A 24,489-nucleotide genomic window follows, 5' to 3' on the forward strand; every position below is an offset into this window, starting at 1 on the left:
GTATATGGACAAAAAACAGGTTCCAGTTATGACCATTACACGTAGAATTTCGAAATGAAACCTGCCTAACTTTTGTAAGTAAGCTGTAAGGAATGAGCCTGCCAAATTTCAGCCTTCTACCTACACAGGAAGTTGGAGAATTAGTGATGAGTGAGTCAGTCAAACAGGTTGCAGTTATGACCATTACGCGTAGAATTTCGAAATAAAACCTGCCTAACTTTGTAAGTAAGCTGCAAGGAATGAGCCTGCCAAATTTCAGACTTCTACCTACACGGGAAGTTGGAGAATTAGTGATGAGTGAGTCATTCAAACAGGTTCCAGTTATGACCATTACGCGTAGAATTTCGAAATAAAACCTGCCTAACTTTTGTAAGTAAGCTGTAAGGAATGAGCCTGCCAAATTTCAGACTTCTACCTACACGGGAAGTTGGAGAATTAGTGATGAGTGAGTCAGTCAAACAGGTTCCAGTTATGACCATTACGCGTAGAATTTCGAAATAAAACCTGCCTAACTTTTGTAAGTAAGCTGTAAGGAATGAGCCTGCCAAATTTCAGACTTCTACCTACACGGGAAGTTGGAGAATTAGTGATGAGTCAGTCAGTCAGTCAGTCAGTCAGTGAGTCAGTGAGGGCTTTGCCTTTTATTAGTATAGATGAATAATATAAATATAATATCTAAATGTAAAAAATTGCAGTGACAATATAATTATATTCATTTTTATGAGTTTCAATTAGAGTAATTAAAACATCTATAGCTGCAGGTGGCAGTTGCAGGTCTGGTGTAGCAGTGCAGTTAATCTATAATAATAAAAGGCAAAGCCCTCACTGACTGACTCACTCACTGACTGACTGACTGACTGATTCATCACTAATTCTCCAACTTCCCGTGTAGGTGGAAGGCTGAAATTTGGCAGGCTCATTCCTTACAGCTTACTTACAAAAGTTAGGCAGGTTTCATTTCGAAATTCAAAGCGTAATGGTCATAACTGGAACATATTTTTTGTCCATACACTGTAATGGAGGAGGCGGAGTCACGTATCGCGTCATCACGCCTCCTACGTAATCACGTGAACTAAAAACAAGGAAGACATTTACAGCACGAGTCACACGCGGGAACGAAGGTAAATGACGTTAATTTTTGACTGTCTTTTAATACTGTGTAAGCATACATATTAACACGTGCAATTAAACGTGTGCATTTACGGGGTGATTTCTCAGGCTTAAAAGCTCACCTTTTATCAAACGCGGGAAGAAAGGTAACTGACGTTGTTCACTGTCTTTTAATACTGTGTAACCATACATATTAACACATGTCCAATTAAACGTGTGCATTTACGGGGTGATTTCTCAGGCTTAAAAGCTCGCCTTTTACTAAAAAGGTAAATGCAAAACTATTTTCAATCAGTTTATTGAAACGCTCCCGTTAAAGAATTGCAATAACATATTCGCGAGATAAAAGAACGAAGTAGGGGGAAATGGAGGAACAGCCGCAAACAGCGAAGAGCAAAAAATTAATTAAACAATTGAGAACGGAGCGAGTTAAGCATACAAGCATGTTCATAAGGGAAACAAAGCATGGTGTAAAACGTAACTTTCAATTAAGTTTATAGAAACGCTCCCGCTGCGGATTGCAATAACATATTCGCGAGATAAAAGTTTAATGACAAGACACGAGGTATAAACGAACCACACGCCGTGGCGCAACGTTAGGGGCAACAGTTTCAACCATTCTATGATCTGCTTCTCGCAACTGAAAGACGGCACATGGCGGATGTTAGCCAACTTGCTGACCGCAACGTTAGGGGCTTCAACTATGGCGCTGACACAACATCTCAGTGCCAACACTTTGCAGACTGTACTTAAAAGACACGCCCTCCTCACTGGACAGTTGAAAACACCAATCAAACTAACGATGACATCAAGTATTACCCAATCCAAAGTAGGAAAGGAGGCATCTTCATAAAATGCGTGTGGGATAATTTGCATGAGACGCTGCTTTAAAAAAAAAATGATACAAAACATACGGGATAAATCCCGTCCAGTATTGATTCAAAACGGGACGCGCAATTTCATTCTCAAACGCGGCACGATTCCGTATTTTAAAGGACGGGTGGCAACCCTACAGTGCCAGGTAACCACCCATACAATCAGATTGTGATTCAGACTAGGAATGCAATGAATGTAATTACCCCGATCTACATACAAGGCGAAAGTCTTGCAACATTCAAAGATGATGGTTTGGGATAAGTACACCATACAACATAAAAGAGCTTATGAAGCCTTGAACCGAAAAAAGCAAGATCTCAGAGATCGTAAAAAAAAAAATAGGAGGTAATGTCGTTTTACTCGCTGTAGATTTTAGTCAAACATTACCAGTTATTCCACGAGGGAGACCAGCAGATCAACTCAACGCGTGTTTAAAATCCATGCTTCTCCCACGCTCGGTTATATGTCGCGTGTTCTCGGGTAGGTGCACCAAAACATTTATACATTTAAGCATGTAATGGCCAAACAAAAAATGAGGTATACCCGAAGGCACTGCAGTAGTACTTCATGTAACTTTACTTCTTAAATGTTAATGTTTTACTGTTTAATAATTTATACGCTTCTTATATATTGTTCAAATTCTTTTATCAAAATAACACTGACAGCGCAATGCACGATAACATGGAGTGAATACACCATACGCATCCGCCCACGGCCGCCCTGGTGTGCGCAGATAGGAGTTGATTCTAAAATAAAATAAACATAAAAACAGTAATACAATCATCACCCATAAAGCGGATAGCAGACGTGACGTATTATATGTGTACCAGATTTCAAGTCAATAGGTGAAACGGTTTGCAAGCTACAGGTGATTTAAAATCCTGGACAGACCAACGAAAAGCCACGGTAGCAAATTATAGAAGAAGATTTTACTGTTTAATAATTTATATTTATATGAAATGTGCTTCTTATATATTACTTCATATTCTCATATGATAATGATGTTCATGTTGTTTATATTGATTTCTATGTTATTGTAAGTGCATCTATGTGTGTATATGTATGTATGTATGTATGTATGTATGTATGTATGTATGTATGTGTATATATATATATATATATATATATATATATATATATAAAAAATATATGTGTATATGTATATATAATATATCTGTATATGTGTGTGTATATGTGTATATGTATATATATATGCCAGCAACACTCATAACAATGACAACACAATTACATTGACAATTATGTTACGTTATTTTTAAAATGTTTCCTTTACTTTTTCATAACCTCTTTAACACACTACTTCTCCGCTGCGAAGCGCGGGTATTTTGCTAGTGTCTTATAAAGTAATTGCTGCATTATGTAACAAATCCCTTCTCATAAACAAAATTATGGCATAAGGATGCAGAAGAAGAGTTAATTCCCGATTAGCTAGAGTACTAATTACAGATGGACAGAGTTGTCTACACAGTGTTGTAGTGAAGAGCTGACTTATGACTGTTGTTTTTTCATATCTTACACCAGACAATGTTAATTCATTTCCAAATCAAGTGTTATTTTATAGAGGAAATAATGTATACTCTTGTAGTGTAATTTACGCTTCTGAGTAACAATCCCATGGTTTTTGTGATTTGCCGAAATGTCAGCATCTTTAAACCACAGGTCAGAGGTAGTGTGCTTTCAATTCACTGATTTATACTGGGATAGTTTAGATATTTCAAACAAATTAAAAAATTACATTTGCAAATTTTCACAAAACTTTTTATAATGTTATATTAAAGTGAATACATTTTCTTACAAGCGTAAATTCAGTTGATAGTGTTTGTTGTTTAGGTGATTATAAAGTTAAACAAAAAATGTATAAAGAATTGAAATCACATCCTTTTGTCCCATGAACTAATGCATTTACAATGCCTAATTAGAAATGTCACATGTACGCATGAGAATGCAAGATTTAGTAGTATTAATGTCACATTCAAGATTGTAATTTTATAAACAATACATCTAACTGCATTTAGTTCAACACAAGGCTTTTCAGCAGTAAAGTGGATACCCTTGCCACTTCATAGATCCAGGGATGTTGGGTTCAAATCCCACAACTGGCTGTTTTTTTGTGTCGTTTACACATTAATCTTATTTCACACCCACACAAATATACAGGGCCAGTTTTTACAAATGCCAAATAACCTAGCCTGCACACCTAGAAAGATTTGTAAGGATAAAGATTCCATACAGATAACAATCAGAAACAACAGTCAATCAGTCAGTCATTTTCCAACCCGCTATATCCCAACACAGGGTCACAGGGGTCTGCTGGAGCCAATCCCATCCAACATAGAGCGCAAGGCAGGAACAAATCCCGGGCAGGGTGCAAGACCACCTCAGAGAAACAACAGTGACAGTGCTATCCACTAAACCACCAGTATGATTTACTTAGTTATTTAATGCATAGGGCCTCACAGTGGCACAGTGCACAGCCCTGTCACCTCATAGACCCCACACCCAGGGCTCTAATATTCAGAATGCAAATGTCCATAATACTTGCAATTCATGTCATTAGGAAGGAATTGAGGACAAAATTCAAACTAGAATACATGAACTGTACAGACCAAAGCTGTTCATTTCAAGAGTCAGCTAAAACGTAACCATTCTTCAAATTCCTATTACTGTACAACATTTATCAAGACTATGCACATTTATATATTTACATTTACATCATTTAGCAGACGCTCTTATCCAGAGCGACTTACAACAGTGTTTGTTAGTTTTTCGCATACCCTTGGGGTCAGAGCGCAGGGTCAGCCATTGTACAGCGCCCCTGGAGCAATTACAGGTTAAGGGCCTTGCTCAAGGGCCCAGCAGAGTAGGATCTCTTTTGGCAGTGACGGGGATTCGAACCGGCAACCTTCCGGATACCAGCGCAGATCCTTAGCCTCAGAGCCACCACAAAGTTTCATATCTAGTTTAGTTTTCTGTTTTGTTCCGTCTGCTGCTGAAATTTGCTCTTCCTCACAAATTAAGAAGTAAGTGCATATAAAAAAATGGTTGGATCAATGAAAAAATACCTTTGTTTTTTTAAAAAGAGATTCGTTAAATTTATCCTAGTTGGTGCAAATGACAACATGCATGAGAAACATTCTTTATGAATTCCAGTATTTAATGTTAATTTTATTTACAGTTCATTATTCCCTGTATGGTACAAGAAAGGGAGGCACAAATATATCTGCTTAACAAAACCTCTGAAATTTTGTAGCAAAAATGCCAAATACGATGCAAAACATTTTTTCTATTATTTGTACTTGTTATTTGACAATAGACCTAAAGAGTTCTAACATAACTGATTCGAGTTTTAACAGTTTGGGGAAAGGTGAACTGGAGCACATAATCTAGATAGGTTGAGTCCTAATATGGCAGAACATACATGGCCAAACACAATCACATGGACCCTGGAGGACGTCCTTTGTGACCAAAGTAGCAAATGCCATTGTTAGATAGCCCTAGTAGGAGCTTGCAGGATTCCATTTAAGATGAATTCCTCTCAGGCATGACTTCTCTTCAGATGTCTTCTGGGAATTGTAACGTCTGGCAGGCCTTACACTAGAGACTGTGATGTGTGCTTCAAGGCACAAGGGCAAGTGCTTCAGCCATGAAACAGGACCATTAGGCTATCCTCCAGTAGTGTACCTTTCTGTACTATAGAGATGTATCCTTTTTTTTTTTTTAGAAATTACCTATATTCGTTAGCACTGGAGCAAATAAAACAGCAAATCCAAATTAGAGTTGTATTTGTTACTGTATATCATTGAGAAATATAGTCTTACAGTGCAAAGCTGGTTAAAATAATAATAAAAATGCATTTGCACAATCCAAAATATTGCTGTTGCACTCATATATCCAAACAGTCATATAAGATATTCCGATTAATAACAATAATAATAACACTTTCTGATTAATTATAATGATATTAATTAAAATGGAAATGAAAAACAACATTTTTTCAATTTTGTAAAGCTGCTTGCACTGATAGCATTACAATCAATTGAAAGGTCTTTTCTGTGACTCATTCTGAAGATTATTCCAAACTCATGAAAGGAAATAAAATTATTTTCTTCTTAACGTTGCCAATAAAAAAACACACAGTATTTTCTAATTTATTTCAGCCTAATATTTATAGTAACTTTACGTTATTACATAATATTTAACATTACAGTGGATATCAGCTTAAAGATCTCAAACAGCAATTATAAAACTCTGCCGTTCATCTCCTGTGAAGCATTTTTATCAGCTTTCAGTAAAAATAAATTTGTACTCCATTATAAAAAGACAAAACCTAGATCTGTTAAACAGATCACAGATATATTTCTGAATGGACTGCTTTGCAAGGCTTCTCAAGCTTATTCTGATTTGTTTTGTAACATTTGTAGGAGCTCTCCCGGACTTCTTTAAAGTGGCTGTAATGATTCCTTTATTCATGAAATCTTATTTAGAGTCATAGGGAGATGTTTTAAACCTAGCTTTTCTCTAACAGTATTTGAGGAAAAATATAACATTTAATTGTAGTACTTTTCACAGACTCTGAGATGAATGAACTTAACATGGGGACCCTAATAGTCCTCCACACTATTTTGATGAATATGTTTAACTGACTTTATATTAAGTTGGCACTTTGGAGACTGTTGTTGAATAATGATTGCTGATATTTTATGATATATGTTTGTATTGTTGTTTTAGTTATTTGATCATCACAATGTCAGATTCCTTGCAACTAACATTTTATGGCACTAAAGTAAAGTAAAATGAGAAACTCTAACATCACAAATGAAGGCTTACTTAAAACAGCCATCATTTATTTAAAAATTCTGGATTCTCCTCCTTTGAACATTTTAGCATGTCAGTTTCTACTAATTTTTCTATACAAAATTAAGTTTCCTCTAGTTATATGAAGAATGGCAATTTCAGTTCTGCCTGTCATTCTCAATGCTTTTTGGGTCCTGTCATTCCTTCACCAGTCCAGAATAGTATTTTGTTTCTAAGCTATTCTAAATTTTTTTTGTATGCCATGTGTAATTGTTCTGCTATGACAAGAATTCTTTCATAACTCATTCTCAGACTTCCTTGGAAAATAATTCAGGGTTCCTCCATATGATGACTTCAAATCTTCTTGCTTGTGATGTACAGAAGAATTTCCATAACATGATGCCAACCAAATTCTGGTTTGGAGGTAGATACAAATCATTCTGTGAACCACCATACCTTGAACTAATATTTTAACCAGATTGCTATATATATATATATATATATATATATATATATATATATATATATATATATATATATATATATATATATATATATATCATTAGGAACAGTGACCAAATAAATAATTGTTACAGTTAAATATGAGGAACAAAATAATTAGATTTGGATATTAACAAAAATTATGTGAAATTGCCATAAAAAAGTAACACAAAACACAAAAAAATCTACATAGCCCCACTTTCTTATTCTCTTCATTTCCATGTTATTCTCATATGAACACATGCAATGGAATGGCAGATATAAAGCTTTCAAATTCATTTATGCAGTGTGATTTAACCTTATTAAGTTTTCACTGCAAATCTGACCAGATCACTTTCTGGGTAGCAATAAGTTATTCACTCTGTTTAAAAAAAAGAGAGAGAGATGAGAGTAATGTCATCACACAGGTTCTGGTGACAAATCATGACACAATCAATAGAAATTTCTGCAAAACTACAGAATGATTTATGTCAATCTAAAAAGCGTCATAAGCATATTTTTTTTAATGCTAGGAACTCATTTTAAAAAACAACAAGTCTAGTTTTGAAAGTCATTAAAGTGTCATTGTCTACCAGGCTACTTGGTAGCTGATTCCAAGTTTCTATGGTTATATGTGTAAAGAAAAACTTCCTAATGTTTTTGCAAAATTTACCCTTAACAAGTTTCCAGCTGTGTCCCTGTGTTCTTGATGAATCCATTTTAAAATAACAGTCTCAATCCACTGCACTAAATCACTTCATAATTTTAAACACTTCAATCATGTCACCTCTTAATCTTATTTTGCTTAAACTGAAAAGGTTCAGCTCTTTCATTCTTTCTTCATAATTCATCCCCTGTAGTCCTTGAATGAGCCTAGTCACTCTTCTCTGGACCTTTTCTAGTGCTGCTATGTCCTTTTTGTATACTGGGGACCAAAACTGCACACAGTACTCCAGATGAAGCCTCACCAGTGCATTATAAAGCTTGAGCATAACCTACTTTGACTTGTACTCCTCATATCATGCTATATAACCTAACATTCTGTTTGCCTTCTTAATGGCTTGTGAACACTGTCAGGAAATTGATAGATTAGAGTCCACTATGACTCCTAAATCCTTCTCATAAGGTGTACTCTCAGTTTTCAGACCTCCCATTGTGTATTCAGACCTAACATTTTTACTTCCTATGTGTAATACCTTATATTTAATGACATTAAATTTCATCTGCCATAAATCTGCCCAAGCCTGTATGCTATCCAAGTCCTTCTGTAATGATTTAACAGATTCCAAATTATCTGCCAATCCACCTATCTTGGAATCATCTGCAAACTTCACCAGCTCATTACTTATATTCCTATTCAAATCATTTATATATATTAAAAATAGCAGTGGCCCCAGCACTGACCCCATGGTACATTGCACTTAACATTAGCCAATTCTGATAAAATTCCTCACACCATAACCCTCTTCTATCTGTGTCTGAACCAATTCTGCATGTATTTACAAATATCACACTAAACTCCAACTTCTTTCAGTTTGATGTCCAACTTTTCATATGGCACCTTATCAAATGCCTTCTGAAAGTCAAGATAAATAATATCATATCCTCCATTTTGATTATACCCTTTTGTTTCTTCCTCATAGAATTCCAACATGTTAGTAAAACATGACCTGCCTCTTCTGAACCCATGCTGAGTGTACATGCCATGTACTGTTCAATCTTATCCTTAATAATTCCTTCCATTATTTTTTTCTGTGATGCAGAAGCTTACTGGCCTATAGTTGCTTGGATCTGCCCAGTCAGTGTTTTTATATAATGGGATAATATTTGCCATTTTCCAATCATTCAGAATCTCCTCAATGCGCAGTGACTTCCTAAAAATATGTGTCAAGGGTTTATATATGTACTCGCCATTCTCCTTAAGAACTCGAGGGTAAATATTATCACGCTCTGGTGATTTGTTTGATTTCAGCCTATTTAATCTGAGCAGTACTTCTTCTGCTACAATTTCTAAATCACTCAGAACCTCCTTAGTAGTCCCATTTACTGCTGGGAATTTATTAATTTCCTCACTTGTGAAGACCTCAGAAAAATGCAGGTTTAGAGCATCCGCTATTATCACTGTCTGTATCTTTTAGTTCCCCTTTAATATCCCTGATGCACTTGACCTCCTAATTGACTGTTCTTTTACTTCTAAAATACAGAAAGAATCTCTTAGGGTTGTCTGTCGCCTTATCTGTTATACTGTATGTATCTCCAACTGTCATTTGGCCTCCCTACTATCTTTGTTAATGGTTGACTTATGTTTTCATGCACTCTATGATTCACTTCAGAGTTACTGTATTAGTTTTATATGCCTTATACAGCTCTTTTTTCCTTTGCAGCTTCTTTTTTTTACTCTTTATTAACCCACTGCGAAGTTTTTTTAATTTCTTGTTAATTCCAAATTTAGGTATGTACCTGCCCTGTATTACGTGTAAAATGTTTTTAAACCTATTCCATTGCTCATTAACTGTCTCCACACATAAAAACATATCTCAGTCTATTCTCTTTAGACTTTGCCACATCTGTTCAAAATTTGCCCTACCAAAGTTCAATTTAACAATTTTAGTCTTTGCATCTGTACTCTTACAAAACACTGAGAATTGTATTATATTATTGTCACTTGACCCTAGTGGTTAAATCATCTCTACGCCCTTAATTCTATCATGAAAATACTAAATCCAGACAGGCTTCAGTCACTGTCAGTGCTTTAACATACTGTGTTAAATGACAGTCACTGATTACCTCTAAAAAGTCCTGCTCTTGTGCTTCGCCATTTGCAAGATTATCTCAGTTAATATTTGGATAGTCAAAGTCTCCCATGTAATCTGCATATCCCCCCTGTAAACTTGCCTTTTTAATATTACTAAAAAGATGAGTGTTGAAATTACTGTCTGCATTGGGTGGTCTCCTAAAATAAGGCATATTTCCCCAATGCTTTCCAGGCAAAGCCACTTGTCCTCACTAAGATGGGGCATATTGCCCAACTGAAGAGGACTTATGTTTAAATTCTATTTGACATAAGCAGCATCACCTGTTCTGTTCTGTCTATCCTTCCTAAAAATGTTTATCCCTCTATGTTATGCTCACCGGGATCTGCATGCCTCTTTTTTCTTGACAAGCCTCACCATTTGTGATTCTAACAACAGAAAAGCACAAGAAAATTAGCAAGGTGGAAAGCACTCATCACTAATAAGAACACAAATATCCTCAGATTACTTGCCATGTACCTGGATGATCCACAGGACTTCATCAATAGTGCTGTATGAACAAATTAACTATGGACATCTATAAGCAGAACTGTTGCCGTAAGGGATCTTATTATGTCTAGTGAATAAAAAGATAATAGTGCCTTCCACTGTAAGAACCTGACGTCAATGGATGTGTGTGCTGAAGAGTGTGCTTCTGATTTAAGGATACTTTACCATCTGTACTGAATGCTCTGTCAGATGTATGCTGGACTATCTATTTCATAGCTTTAACTGACATACTGTGTTGTTGTGTCTTGCAGATATCTCTCTATTATAAAAAAAAAATCCTGGAAAGCAAAAGCAAGGCAACGATACATGATCTTCTCGGAAGACATTTAAAAGACCCCCGAGACAAAAGAGACTTGCCACAGTGCATCTTGCGTGGACCATAAACATGAGACTTGGTGCCAAGAGATTGTCCCAGGGCCGTCTCGCGATGACGTAGAATATGAGATTCTTGCAAGACACGCCCTACTTACAGTCTATCAAATAAGACAACGGGGCAGCAAAACATTCAGTCTTGTGAAGGATTTGAGCACATACAGATCCAGGGTCTCAGTGCATATAAAGCATATAAGGACAATACGTTATAAATGAAACACTGACGAATAAGCGAAGAAGAAAGCAGCGTGGAGAAAAGAGACTCAAAAGCGTTGGAAAGAAACAAGAAAAAATAATCTAGGTGCAAATTCAGAAAATAAGGCAAGTAATTATCAGCCCGTAACGAATGAAATTGAAACAAATCACGTCCAATCAGGCTCAGAATTAAAAGACAGAGTAAAAGACAAAGTAGAACTTCATAAAGACGTTCACAAATGTTGGCGCTATACATATGCAGAGCAGATTATGAAAGCAGTGGAATTCGAAAGGCTCCAAAAAAAAAACCAAAAACGTATGCGCGATACAAATGTGGAGAAAGTTAAAGAATATGAAAGTAGGAAAATTAGAAAGTATAAAAAAAGAAAGTAAAGATCGCAGAAATTAATACTCGAAAAAGGGAAAATAATCACCACAGACCAGGTGTCATTGAAAAAAAAGCAGGACAAAGCGAGGTCAAAAATAAAAGACAGAGTAGAAAACAAAGTAAAATGTCATAAAGAGGTTAAAAAACAAGGGGGCAAAACACATGCAGAGCAGGTTAGAGATAATTCAGGATAGGTTTCTCTGTTTGGAATTTCAGCACAGACAAAGCGATCTACATCATCAGCAGTTAGTAATTTTTTTTGCAAAGTAACCAATAAATGCATGTGAGGTAAAACACGTTTTTGAAATTCTCTGATTTAAACTTACAATATTTACATACTTCTGACATATCACCTATGTCCATATATTCGATCTCTATTCGCCTTTTAGTTATTTCTTCGAGTAATAATTTCTATTTTTTTGCACTAATGCGATGTTTACTTTTTTTTTTGACACTTTCGTTTTTTTCTGCTCTTATATTCTGTATTTTGCTCTGCATGTGTTTCGTGCCTACGTTTTTTTGGGGTCTTTTGAATTCCAGTTTTCATTATCTCTAACCTGACAAAGTCATTAAACACATGTCTCACTGACCTCATTTAAAAGATTCAGCATATTTGGACTCGAAAGATTCCAAATATTGTTTTTACATAAGTTCTGAAATAAAAGTGAAACTAATGAAATAGCAACAATTCAACAAAAAAAAATCTTAAAAGTGTGTCCGGAAAACCAAACACAGGGGTTGGCGAGCAAAGCGAGCAGGGGGCGAAGCCCCCTAGTATCTTAAAACTCACTAGCAAGTGAACATCAGAATGACTGACATTAAAGAAATGTAAGTCTCCATATTGGCCTAGTCCAAATTTATGCCTACTGAAATGTTATACCATGAGATGAAATGAACTGTCTAAACTTAAACATTCCACAGACACCACTTAGCAGAAACCTTATGTAAGGAGCAGGGGATCCAAATTCCACTACAGTACTGTAAGAGGCTGATCACCAATTACTGGAGATGTCTAATTGCAGTTAATGAAGTAAATAATATATTGTCATAATATCATCATTTTGCTTGGAATTTGATTTGGTGAAGTTCACACAAATAAAATATAAGTACAACCATACAACATAAGGATATAATTTATTGCCATTTCCTTATTGCCTCCACACAACCAAATTAACACTAACAAACATATTAATCAAATTATTGTGGAACACTATTACACCGAAGAAGTCCCATTTTATGAACCTCTCAGCTTGCAGTTATGTGGTATAATCAGCTATTGAGTCATTGGGGCAAATTACTTTTTCACATTGGACATTAGATTAATTTCTTTAATAAATTTGTAAATAAGTATAGTATTTTATTTGTTCATTCAAACCCCCTTTTATCCAACATTAGATATTGATTAAATACCTAATAATTTTACTGTAGATTCATGTATGTCATGCAGAATTGGTATATAAATACAAAGATCTACTGAGACACATTAAATCATTTCCAATACTTCCATTATCAAACCAATTCAGAGTCACAGCAGTACTGGGAACGAGGCAAACTAATTCTGGATGAGGCGTCTGTTCATCAAAGGATAGACATAATCCCATAGAAACACACACTATAAAAAATAAAGGTGCTAGAGAAGTTCTTCAGAGTGATGCCATAGGGGAACAATTTTTGGTTCCTAAAAGACCCATCCAAATGAAGGTTCCAGAAAAAGCCTTTATTTATTTAGATCAGTAACAGGTGTCATACAGTAAATAATCATCAATAGATGGGAACAGATCTGTGAAAATACCAATGGGTCATGAGTTTAAAAGGACTCTTGCTGTATACAGTAACACAGGCTAAGTCCAGGTTTCTTAATCTGTTAATGTCCTTCTAGGTAGTCTACTATACATTAAAGATTTGAAATTTTTTTCCTATATATTTGGAAGTTTTTCAAAGCACAAAGAATCAACTTCTTATGCAAATAAAACTTCCCAGAATAAAATGTTGCTTTGTCAGGCAAGTATTCTACGAGGAACCATACAATCCAGTAAAGAACCATGAAGTGCCATTAAAGAACCATTATTTTTAAGAGTGCATACTGATATTACTAGTGTTTGTTTGTTAAAGTTTTTTTTACAGTGAATATGCTGTGTTTGCTGGTGACATTGTTTTGCTAATTATATTCCTGGAAATTCACCATGTGGCCAGCTTAGTTTTTTCTAGTGGCCCATGATGCTTTGTGAGACCAGCATGACATCTCAGAACTAAAGCAGCCAATGTTGAATGGGAACAGCACCCAAGTAAATAACAATGATCCTAGTAGTGGGGTAAAAATCAGTGGAAAACTTGCAGATAGATTTAAATGTGTAACATACATGCAGAAGGAAACTGTAAATAAGTTTGTATATTGTGGTTTTAAAGGTAATGTCTTTTTGCATGGACTTGTATGTGACCTTGTGCAATACACAATACCCCTTTAATAGTATTTCCCAGAGTGCTTTGCAGTTGGTAGCAGCAGCAGTGAACGAGTAAACATCAGGGAAACTGTACTTTTTGGTTCTAGAATGGTAAGTACCTGCTATAGAATCTGTGGGGAGGCACGTCTTAGTTAATTCATGCTTTCTGTCTGCAAAAAAACTTTACTTTTCTGATATTTAATTCTGTTAATTTTATCTCAACAAGGCATGATGGCAAAGCGGTTAGCACTGCTGCCTCACAGCTCATGTCACATAATTGCATAATTGGTAGACATTTCCCCAGTCATCAGAGACACTTAAAACACCATTGCAGCATTGCAATCCACTCAATACCAGTTCAGTTTCTCCTTCCCCACTGACTTCAATGCATTTCGCTGAATTCAGGAAAGTTACCAAACATTTCTGTGATTTTGTTGAAATTGAGGCAAAGTGTATTCAATGGGGGTTCGCTCACCACTAATGTCCACATAGGATTACCTGTTAACATAATATGAATGTTTTGGGATGTGGGAGGGAAATTATACCTTGGGAAAAAACCTGACAGACACAAGGAAATTGTGTACAATTTGTAGGATGAAAGCCCAAAACTATAATGCTGTGAGGCAATAGTGCTAGCTACTGTGTGAACAGTTAACCATTGATACCTAACATACCTAACCATTGATTTTTCCTTCAATCACAGATTAATCAAATACTAGAATGAATGAAGATTAAAGGCATCTGACAAGGTAAAATAAAAACCTAGAAATCCGCAATGAGCCAATTTGGGGGAGACTTCAAACAGTACGACCTTCAGGTTGATGTGGATGAGCTGGAAATGGGCAAGAAGCCAGATATCCATGATGGAGAAACATTAGGTAAAAATTTCTATGTGTAAAGCTTATTGCTCTTATTAGGTTAACGGACAAAAATTGTATTGTAAAGAAGCAATACATCATCCTGTATTAGCAGTAGAAGCCATGTGGAATTGCTTAGGCTGTTGTGGTTTATTATCCTTTGACAATGATGCTGAAAAGTGCAAGTGGGGCTTGCCGTACATCTTAACGATTGACAGTGATGACAGAGGTTGCTCTAGAGGTTACCAGTCTTCTGTTTGTTGAAAAATAAATAGATTTAGATGAATTTCAGTTGATACCAACCAAACATAATTTCATCTCTTTATTTAGTCTTTATTCTGAGACTCAAGGATGCACAAGCATTTCATTCACTCACTTTAGAATTTACTTTGACTACAATAGTTGCTGCACTCTTTTTATTTATGCCTTCTTTTCTCTCTTCTCTTTTACAGCAGGATTGCTTTGATCTAATATTCAAAGGTGCCGGAATAGGGAGCAGATCCATTACTTTGTCATCTAATCCAGTGTGTCCTTTTACACCCCGCCCTGGCTCTCACTAGCCTAACAGCACAGGAACCTAATAGGTGGTTAATGACTTAATGGAACACCATAACACTGACACTGGGGTTTCAGGGCAAAACTATGCCTGCCCAACAGGCAGTGACCTTAGAAAAGAGAACACCTACACGGTAACATTTTATGTGAAGCAGAATAAGCATTCAAATAATTTTCCATGGGTCTTTATGTGGTGTAGGAGGAGGGTGGATCAATGCCTATAAGACATTCAAGGACAGGAATAGTGTAGTTTTCCAGCTGGTGACTTGAATTGCTATCCTGCTGTCCTTCAAATGCAATCCTGCAGATCAGTTATTTCAGCATCTCAAAGGTCATATATCCATTCAAGATATACTTCATCATCTGCTAAATGCCTCCTGATTTTTTCAACAATAAGATTAATAGAGAGAAAGATTTTTTCATCCTTTTGTATAAATCAGCATCAGAGCAATTTATTTTCCTTTTTTATGGTTTTGTTCCTGCATTCTAACAGCTTCCAACCCTGTCCTGCACCCTGCGTCCTATACACAGAAGATTAGGCAGTAGTTTTCGCTTCATATATGTGGATATTATCAGTGCAGAAATGCAATCACAGTGCTGAGCATACAGAGCTAGTGCTTATCAAAATGTGATCAGACCTCCCTGAAGGTTGGCATTTTAAAAAATCCATTAAAAATTGTTTTAAACAGGAAAAATCAGAGTACCTCATGTTTTTAAAGGCTGAAATAAAATTAGTTAGACTGAGTGGGTGAAGAACTATGTTTCACAGAAAGGGTTCAAAGGCTGAAACACAAGGTGGCAGCTTTCTTTTTATTATCTATCGGTCGATAACCAAGATAATTGTAATAATTAATACAGCTATTCTGTATACCTCATTTTTGTTACTGGAATACTGAGGAGGATTATAGTTAAAAACTGTTATATAAAACAGTTTTTCACCTTATCTCCAGCTTTATTGCTTTGAATGTTTACACTTGGAAAGGGCCTTGTATTACAGCATAAAACATTTGCTTAAAATAATTCTCAACTAAAGTCCAACATTAAGTAACAATCTTTTTCTAAGAAAAGCCAAATACTTCTTTAAATGTGTAAAAATGCAAGCATAATATAACAAGAGAATAGAATGCACAGCTATTTCAAGGAATAAATGATAGTTGCATGTTAATTACTAATTATTTTTAATACACACTACAGATTCCACCAATAGGCAATTGCTCTGCCCATTTCATCAGCTTTGCTGAATTACCTAATTAAACAAACACTATTGGTAAAAGGCAGACTAGAAGATCATTTGCAAATGAAAGCTGCTGTCTCTGTGGCTTGAAAGTTGTTTGTGTAGTTGGCGACTCCTGCCTCACTGTTGCTAAGAAACTATTTCATGTCGGGCACCTAAAGTACTGCAATGTGTTCTCAATTCTGTGATAATGAATTAACTCATCCTCATGAAAAGCTGTAGTGGCATACTTCAAGGCAGTGCAAGATAGTATTAATTCTGATCCAAAGCAAGTTTAGCAAAAATTGCTCATTGTTGGGAAATTTCATTAATGTTCTTACATAAAAGCTATGAAATGTACGCAACATGCTGACCTTGTTTGACGAGTATGTCTGAGTGTTCTGTTAAATTTCTTGTGTAGGAATGATGATTACTGTTATTCTTACACTATAAGTATACAAAAATGTTTACTTCTGAGAGATTCACTAAATTGATTTCCATACAATTATGATAGAGCAGTAAGATATTTTTTTGTTTTGTTTCAGTTTCTTTCAGTTTTGCTTAAACTATCAACTTCCTAAACCAGCTGAATCCTTTTTTAGGTGCAATCGCAAATAACATGGAAAGTACCTCCTTCAGTCACCATGTCTATCTGCATGAAACACTCTGGCTCCCAAGGGACCGATTTTGTTGAAATCTGGCACTCTTATTCTTCAAGGTTGTTTGCGAGGAAAGATCCATTTCCATTGAGATATGTTGAATATAATGCTCGTTAAAAAGCTATAAAATTGCTAAACCTCCCTTTGAAAAGCAACAGAGAATTTTCAGACTTGGCTTTCTTAAAACATTCTGTGCGACATCAATTACGGATGAGTTTAATGTTTCAAATTGACCATGAGAAAGATCACTTCTTTTTAATTATTTTGCGTATTTACTCAGTAGACAGCTGATCTTGAGGGTAAAACCCTGGAACACCTGCTCTGCTGCCTGTAAAGGTGGTCTTACACTTGTGTGAATTACAATGATTCGGTATTTAGCTAACATTATAATTAATTGCCAAAGCAATACAATTATCTTTTATCTATCATGAATACATGCAGTCAATAATTTTAGCTTGAGCCTTCAAAGGAGATCTTTTTTTATCTCCATTGGGTACTTTAACACATGAACTTCAAATAGTGACAAACCCGTCTTTAAATTGTGCAAGGTATACCAGAGAACTTGTGCAAACTCCAGAAATGCCAGCTGAGATATGGACTCAATGAGAACACAGTCCACCTTTTAAGTAAACATACAAAAAACTGTGAAGATGTATTAGTTTTGGCTTGAGTTTGTTTATTTGCTAAAACTATTGATTAAACTTTCTTGACTTTTTTATTTTTTGTTAGTAACTGTAGTTTAATTGTTTTTTGGTTTTGTCCTAAAATGAGAAATATCACTTTATACAAAAAGAATGCTAAGGGCTTAAGCATTTTTTCCCTGTCTATGTGTGTCAATAATTAATGGTATCAAGAACTCCAACTTGGATGTGGTTCAGAGGATGCTCCTAGCAAGGGCAGAGGAGGTGCATCAACTTTTTAATACCGTAGAGCAGTCCAATGATCATTTCTGAGAACCTTCCTAAGCCTAAGAGAAATATGTATTGAGGTTATCATATTTCTATCTTTCTGCTATCTATTAGGCTCTTTACTGATTGAATAAGAACGACTTTTCTTAGTCTTTGTAGCTACCTCTTCTTCTTCCCTCGCCAGTCAGGACCTTTTCTTTTAGATCTTCTTTTACTTCATCCATCCACCTCTGCTTTGGCCTCCCTCACTTTCTGTTCCCCTGTACTTCTTTTCCCATCACTCTTTTGCCCACATATTCATTGTCTGTCCTCATCACATGTCCGAACCACTTCAACCTACTTTACTGTACATTTTTAGATATCTCTCCCACTTTTGTTGTACCTCTGATTGTCTCATTTCTTATTCAGTCCTTTTTTGTTACTCTACACTTCCATCTCAACATTCTCATTTCTGCCTCATCTAACATCTTCTCTTGTTCTCCCTTTACTGCCCATGTCTCAGCTCCATACATCATTGGTGGTCTTATGACTGTCTTAAAAACCTTCATTTTTTTCTTTGATCACACTATACTCCTGATACCTTCATCCAATTGCTCCATTCATGCTGTACTCTATGGGTTATCTTTGCATCTAGTTTTCCATCTCAGGCTAGCACTGATCCTAGATATTTAAATTTGTCCACTCTTTTCAGTAGCACTCTCTGCAGGTTAATGTCCGAATCCTGATCATCATTAAACCTCATATATTCTGTCTTCTTATTTATCTTTTACCCTTTATCTTCCAAAGCCCTTCTCCCTTCTTCCAACTTCCTCTCCACTTCTTCTTTTCTGGTGCTACACCAAAAAGCATGCACCAAGGGAATTGATCTTTTACTCCATGACTCAAGATATCCATAACCAAATTAAAGAGGTAAGGACTTAAAGAAGATCCCTGATGCAGACTTACTGTATTTGTGATTTTGTCTGTTACCCCAACATTGCTTTTAACCTCCTCACTCCCTCATGCATATCCTAGACAATCCTCACATATTTCTCTGTTACTCATTTTTCTCATATGCACCTCCAGACCTCTTGATGTGGTACTCTAGCATAAGCCATCACCAAATCAATAAACACCATATGCAGACCTTTCTGTTTTTCTCAATGCAAAGCCTGCATCTATTGATCCTCTTCCTGGCATAAAACCAAACTGCTCATGGTTGTGTCTTCCCTAAGTCTTCTCTCTATAACCCTTTCTCAAATGTTCATTGTGAGTCACATCAGTTTATACTTCTATAGTTTCCACAATCCTGAATTTCACCGTTCTCCTTATAAATGGGTACAATCTCACTGGTCCTCCACTTATCTGGTATTCTCTCCTATTCACAGATCTTCTGTATTACACTCTTCCACAATTTTCCTACACTCTTCCACACTTTTGCTAGTATTTCATCAATGCTTTCCAATTTTTCATTCTTGTCTGTGCCTCCTTTACTTCCTCCATACTTATTATTGGTTCCAGCCCTTCATTTGGGACTCCACCCCCAAACCCTTACCTTGGATTGTTTTCATTCAGCAGCTTTTCAAAACTAATAATAATTCATTACATTTATATAGCACTTTTCTCAGTACTCAAAGCACTATCCACACAGGGAGGAACCAAACCCACAATCTTCCACAGTCTCCTTACTGCAAAGCAGCAGCACTACCACTGCGCCACCTGTGAGGTCAAATTTTTCTTCCATCTATTCTTGATTCTACGTATCATGCTCATTTAAGACTACACTCATCTTTCTTCAGGTTTAACTGACTAAAGTCTTGTTCCTAGCTTTTGCTATTCTAAAAATCATTCTCTCTCCCTATTTTGTCTCCAATTTTTCATAAACCTCCTCCAAAGCATGTGCCTTGCCTCTTGTCATTGCCCTCTTTGTCTGTCTATCTTCCTTTTTCCCTGATTACTACAAATTCTTCTTTGCCTCGTTCTTAACCTGTATCACATCCTGCACCTCTCTGTTCCACCATCATGTCTCTTAATCCAAAGTTAGGCTCCCTCCTGTCATCCTACTCAAAACCTCTTAACCTACTCTTAATACAACTTTGCTATTCTTCTCCCACCATTCCTCCACACTCTGAAATGACTGCACTTCATTTAAAGCTTTCTCCCTAAACCTGTTCTTAAGCTCTTCCTCTTTTAATCTCCACCACTTTATCCTTGGAGCCACTTGATCTTGTTTTATTCTTCTGCTGATTCTGATCTCCCAGTCCATCACCTTCTTTATGCTGCGCTGTCACACTTTTCCCATCTATGACCTTACAATTCTTTCTTTCACATGGGATCTTCTACACATTAGCATACCTATTTGGCTTTCCCTTTCTTCACTACTTTAAATCACAAGCTGACTTACTTTCTTTTGAAAGTAATGTATTAACTATTACCAAATCATATGTCATGGAAAAATCTACTATCCTCTCCCCTTCTCATTTCTTTCCAATACTCCCCAACCTCCATGTACTGTCTCTGTCATTTCTCTACTCTTTCCCACATGCCCCTTTAGATAACCACCAACCATCACCTTTTCTCCATCTTGTACTGATCTAAGCTCTTCATCCATTTGTGCCAGGAAAACACCCTTCTCCTCTTCCTCACAGCCCACTTGTGGAGCATATGCACAAATGACATTAACTACAGTCTCACCAAGGCCAAACTTGACACTCATCACCCAATAATTCCTCCTATTTAAACTGACAAGACTATCTTTTAGCTCTTTGGATACTACTATACCTACACTATTTCTCCCTTACCCATTTGCTCCGATGTACATCAACTTAAAGCCTCTTCAAATTCTCTTGCCTTATTCTCCTTACATCTTGCACATACAATTCTACTTTCCTCCTTTCCATCAAATCTACCAACTCTCTTCCTTTCCCAGTCATTGTCCCAACATTCAGTGTTCCTACTCTTACCGTTAATGTGCCCTTTTCTTTCCCCTCCTCGTCTTCTTCTTCTGCTTCTTAGTCTTTGTAACTAATTAGCTCATTATAGAGGTCTATTTTGGCATTTATTTGTGGCTTTCTCATGTTCCTGAATACTAACTTGTTTTGTGACTTCATGCTTTTTCTTGTATTTGTGTTTCTCTTTACTGGGAACATGTCCAAAAATGTCCATTTTTTTTCTTTTTGATGCCCATTTCACTTCTTTGTATTAATGTCAAAGAAAGGTACTGTTGGCTATCTTTGATGTTTACTCTGGGAGAAGTAGACAAAATGAGATTCAGCATCAAAGTCAAATCAATGACTATCATCTCTCCCTGTTTAAGAAGGGATGTATTTCTTGTGTAACTGGAGCAACTGGCAGAGACATCTAAGTACCTTGTGGCATTGTTTATATGTGAGGACAGGAAGGTGTGTGAAATTAATCAGCATATTAGGGCCAAGACTGCAGTATTCTGGTGACTGTACTGGACTGTGTTGGTGAAGCAGAAGGTAGGATTTTTGGGTTACAATTCTTGGTTTACAGATCTATTTATATCCCAGTTATCACATAATACCATGAACTGTGGACAGCAACTATGAAGAGTCTGACCAGATCAAATACAGAGATGTAATAAAGATTATAGTGATGGAGATCTTTCTTTTAACTTTTAAGCACTAAATGCCTAGCATGATAGTGGGTAACTAATGCAGATATGAATGGCTGCTACAAACATTTTTGATCGAGTATTCGTATTCTCTATTTTTCAGAACAAAATGTAATTCCCTTCAGTGCAATATATACTTTTCTTCCATTCAAGTCACCAGAATGCAGAATCTTCCTAGAGAATGTCCCCATTTTTGTACGTGTAACAGATGTAGAAAGATTTACTTCGAGTGCAAGGGTAAGTCATTCTATAGATTTATTTATCTGTTCATCTGAAGATGTTTATGACTATAGTGTTGAATTTAGATTGAAGCAGTGCTCCCTGAAACATATGTCAATTCCCAGCATGCACTACAATTACTGTACCACCATACTGCTTTGGGGAGATGCAAGTTGTAAAAGAATGTTAGTTTTACAGAAGAGTAATCTCATTTTATATTTGTATATCAAACCTGCAGCAAGCCATTTTCCTTTTACTTTTTTGTGGATTATGAAACCATCACAATGGGAATTACAGTTCTTTCCTGGATTTATATTCTTTGTTCATTGTCTGAATTGTTAGTTGGAGTTGTTAATTGTTTATTTTGAATTATCATCATAAGGAGCATGTGCGCCTTCCATCTGATCATCACTTGACATTTGATGATGTGGAGGGACAAGGGTAACATTTATCCAAAGGGCTTCTCTCCTGGGGATTTTTCCATACCTCTCCATCAACTTCATCTGGTAATCTGGAATTTGTTTTTGAACTGTGCTGGTGTTTGTTACCATTTTGTTCTGTGTCATTGTCGTGAATTATTAGCATAGGTTCTTTGTTTTGGGTTCTAAACAGTATTTTGAATACATTTTTAGATTATTTTACCTAAGTGTGTTGTCTCTCTTTGGGGGTGTGCAAGTCAGACCAGGCTGGGTGGTGTCCATGCTGCCCCATTAAAAATAAATAAATCACTCTTAAATAATTGTAAATGTTAGCAGCTCAGCAGCTTAGATTTTGGTGAATTGGATAGAAGCCAGGAAATTATTTCACACCCTTCTGATTTCTTTTGCACATCTCACATTTACAGAAGTCATGTCTATTGAAAGCCATGGGAAAGGTAAGGAGCTTGAGTTGAATGCTCCACTCATGGAATTGAGACCGGTTCCAAAAGTATCCCATGTGTCACTCAGAGATCTTTCCGAGGTAAATGAGGCCGCAAGCCTCACTGTGCATCTGCAGCCTGAAGCCAAAAGAGACCAGCGAGGCACACGTTCTGCAAGACCTGACAGTGAACCTAGAACATCTGGATGCACATGTCAACAACATGATTCAGGGTTTTAACAATAGTGATGAGACGGTGTATGACCTCATCGATGCTACAGCTGCCCAAGTATCTTTCGAGGTGTCTGTAAGGGTTCAACCTCTTTAAAAATCCTTTGTATGGTACATACAGGGTAGGACAGAGGAGGGAGACTGGAGGCAGATGCAGGAGAGCTGGTGTGACATCTCACAGCCTCTGAGGCTGTTAATCCCTGCAATGGAGTATGCGGAACAAATGGGGACAATTGTACCTTTTCATTGCTGCTCTGCTGATGCAGTTTTCTAAGCTTGCTGTGTCACCACAAGCATAGCAGATTTTGTAGATTAGGGTTAGAAGTTAACCTGTTCGTGGAGCTGCATGCATTGAGTGATGTGGAGCTGCAGGGATTCCTTAATGCAACACTCAGTGGTTTGTCTCACTCTTAGTGAAATGAATGCCTTCCTTTGTAATGTTTACCAGACGCTGTTAGCAGAGAATTTCTGTACATTGTAATAAACATCATGGAAATTCAGGGACCTTGTTTTTGAATTCGGTACATTGTGTCTTAAGTGGTGACCTAGTATAAGCAAGGAGGAGACATTTTGACATGTCCTTGAGATGTTTGTCTTTGTGTGGCTATTACATTGAGTGGGTGGTGATATCATCTGATATGTTGTTAAATCTGTGGTCCTGAGTGGAAAAGGACTGTGCTGCCATTAAGGTTTAGCGGACCTCATAGGGTGGCATGCTTTGGGAGGCACCCTGTCCTAAACTATGAAAGAAAGCCTCAGCTTGACCCTGCCCCAATGTCACTATAGTACATGTTACCCTCTCCCTCTCAGGTACAAGATGTCATTGACGGTGCATTCATAGATACTGGCAGCAGTTTTACATTAATGAAATGTAACTTGGTAGAAAGCTTAAAGTGCACCCATGAGATACGAAGAGAGTGCACAAATTAAATTCTTTCTAGCTAATGAGATGGTGCCATGATGAAAAAGGTAAGGTATATCATCTTTCATTATCTATTAAGAAGGGTAGATTTCTCCATCGTCAACTTAGGTTCTTTGACCATGTGGTGTCAATGGATGGGGTGAAGGCTGACCCAAAGACATGGTTTACCCAGTGTCTCATAAGGTAAAATGTCTCCAGTGGTACCTGGGGATGGCTGAGTGGTTCCACAAATTTATTCCAAGTTCCGCTGAATACACAACACCATTGTTACATCTGTGGTTAAAGGGGTCATCTTGGAAGTGGTCTCAGGCATGCCAAGACTACTTCAATGCATTGAAAAGAGCTTTGTCATTTGTCTCCAGTCTTATGGCAAAACCAAATCTATCTATTACATTTCAGAAACACACAGATGAGAGTTACCAAATGGGTCAGGAAGTGGAAAGATTAATAGAGTAACTTACACTTCAAGATAATT

At 36.6% G+C, this 24,489-nt stretch overlaps 1 protein-coding gene across 1 annotated transcript in view; it reads left to right on the forward strand.

The window, feature by feature from the left end:
• si:ch211-168k14.2 (phospholipase D1) overlaps positions 1-24,489 on the forward strand; it is a 208,137-nt gene that overhangs the window by 42,712 nt on the left and 140,936 nt on the right. The window contains exons 2-3 of the mRNA XM_051926630.1: positions 14,680-14,854; positions 21,888-22,021. Of these exons, the coding sequence (XP_051782590.1) occupies positions 14,752-14,854; positions 21,888-22,021 (237 nt within the window). The 5' untranslated portion in view covers positions 14,680-14,751. The remainder of the gene's footprint in view (positions 1-14,679; positions 14,855-21,887; positions 22,022-24,489) is intronic.

This window comes from Erpetoichthys calabaricus, chromosome 4 (assembly GCF_900747795.2).
Source record: "Erpetoichthys calabaricus chromosome 4, fErpCal1.3, whole genome shotgun sequence".
Taxonomy (NCBI): Eukaryota; Metazoa; Chordata; class Cladistia; order Polypteriformes; family Polypteridae; genus Erpetoichthys; species Erpetoichthys calabaricus.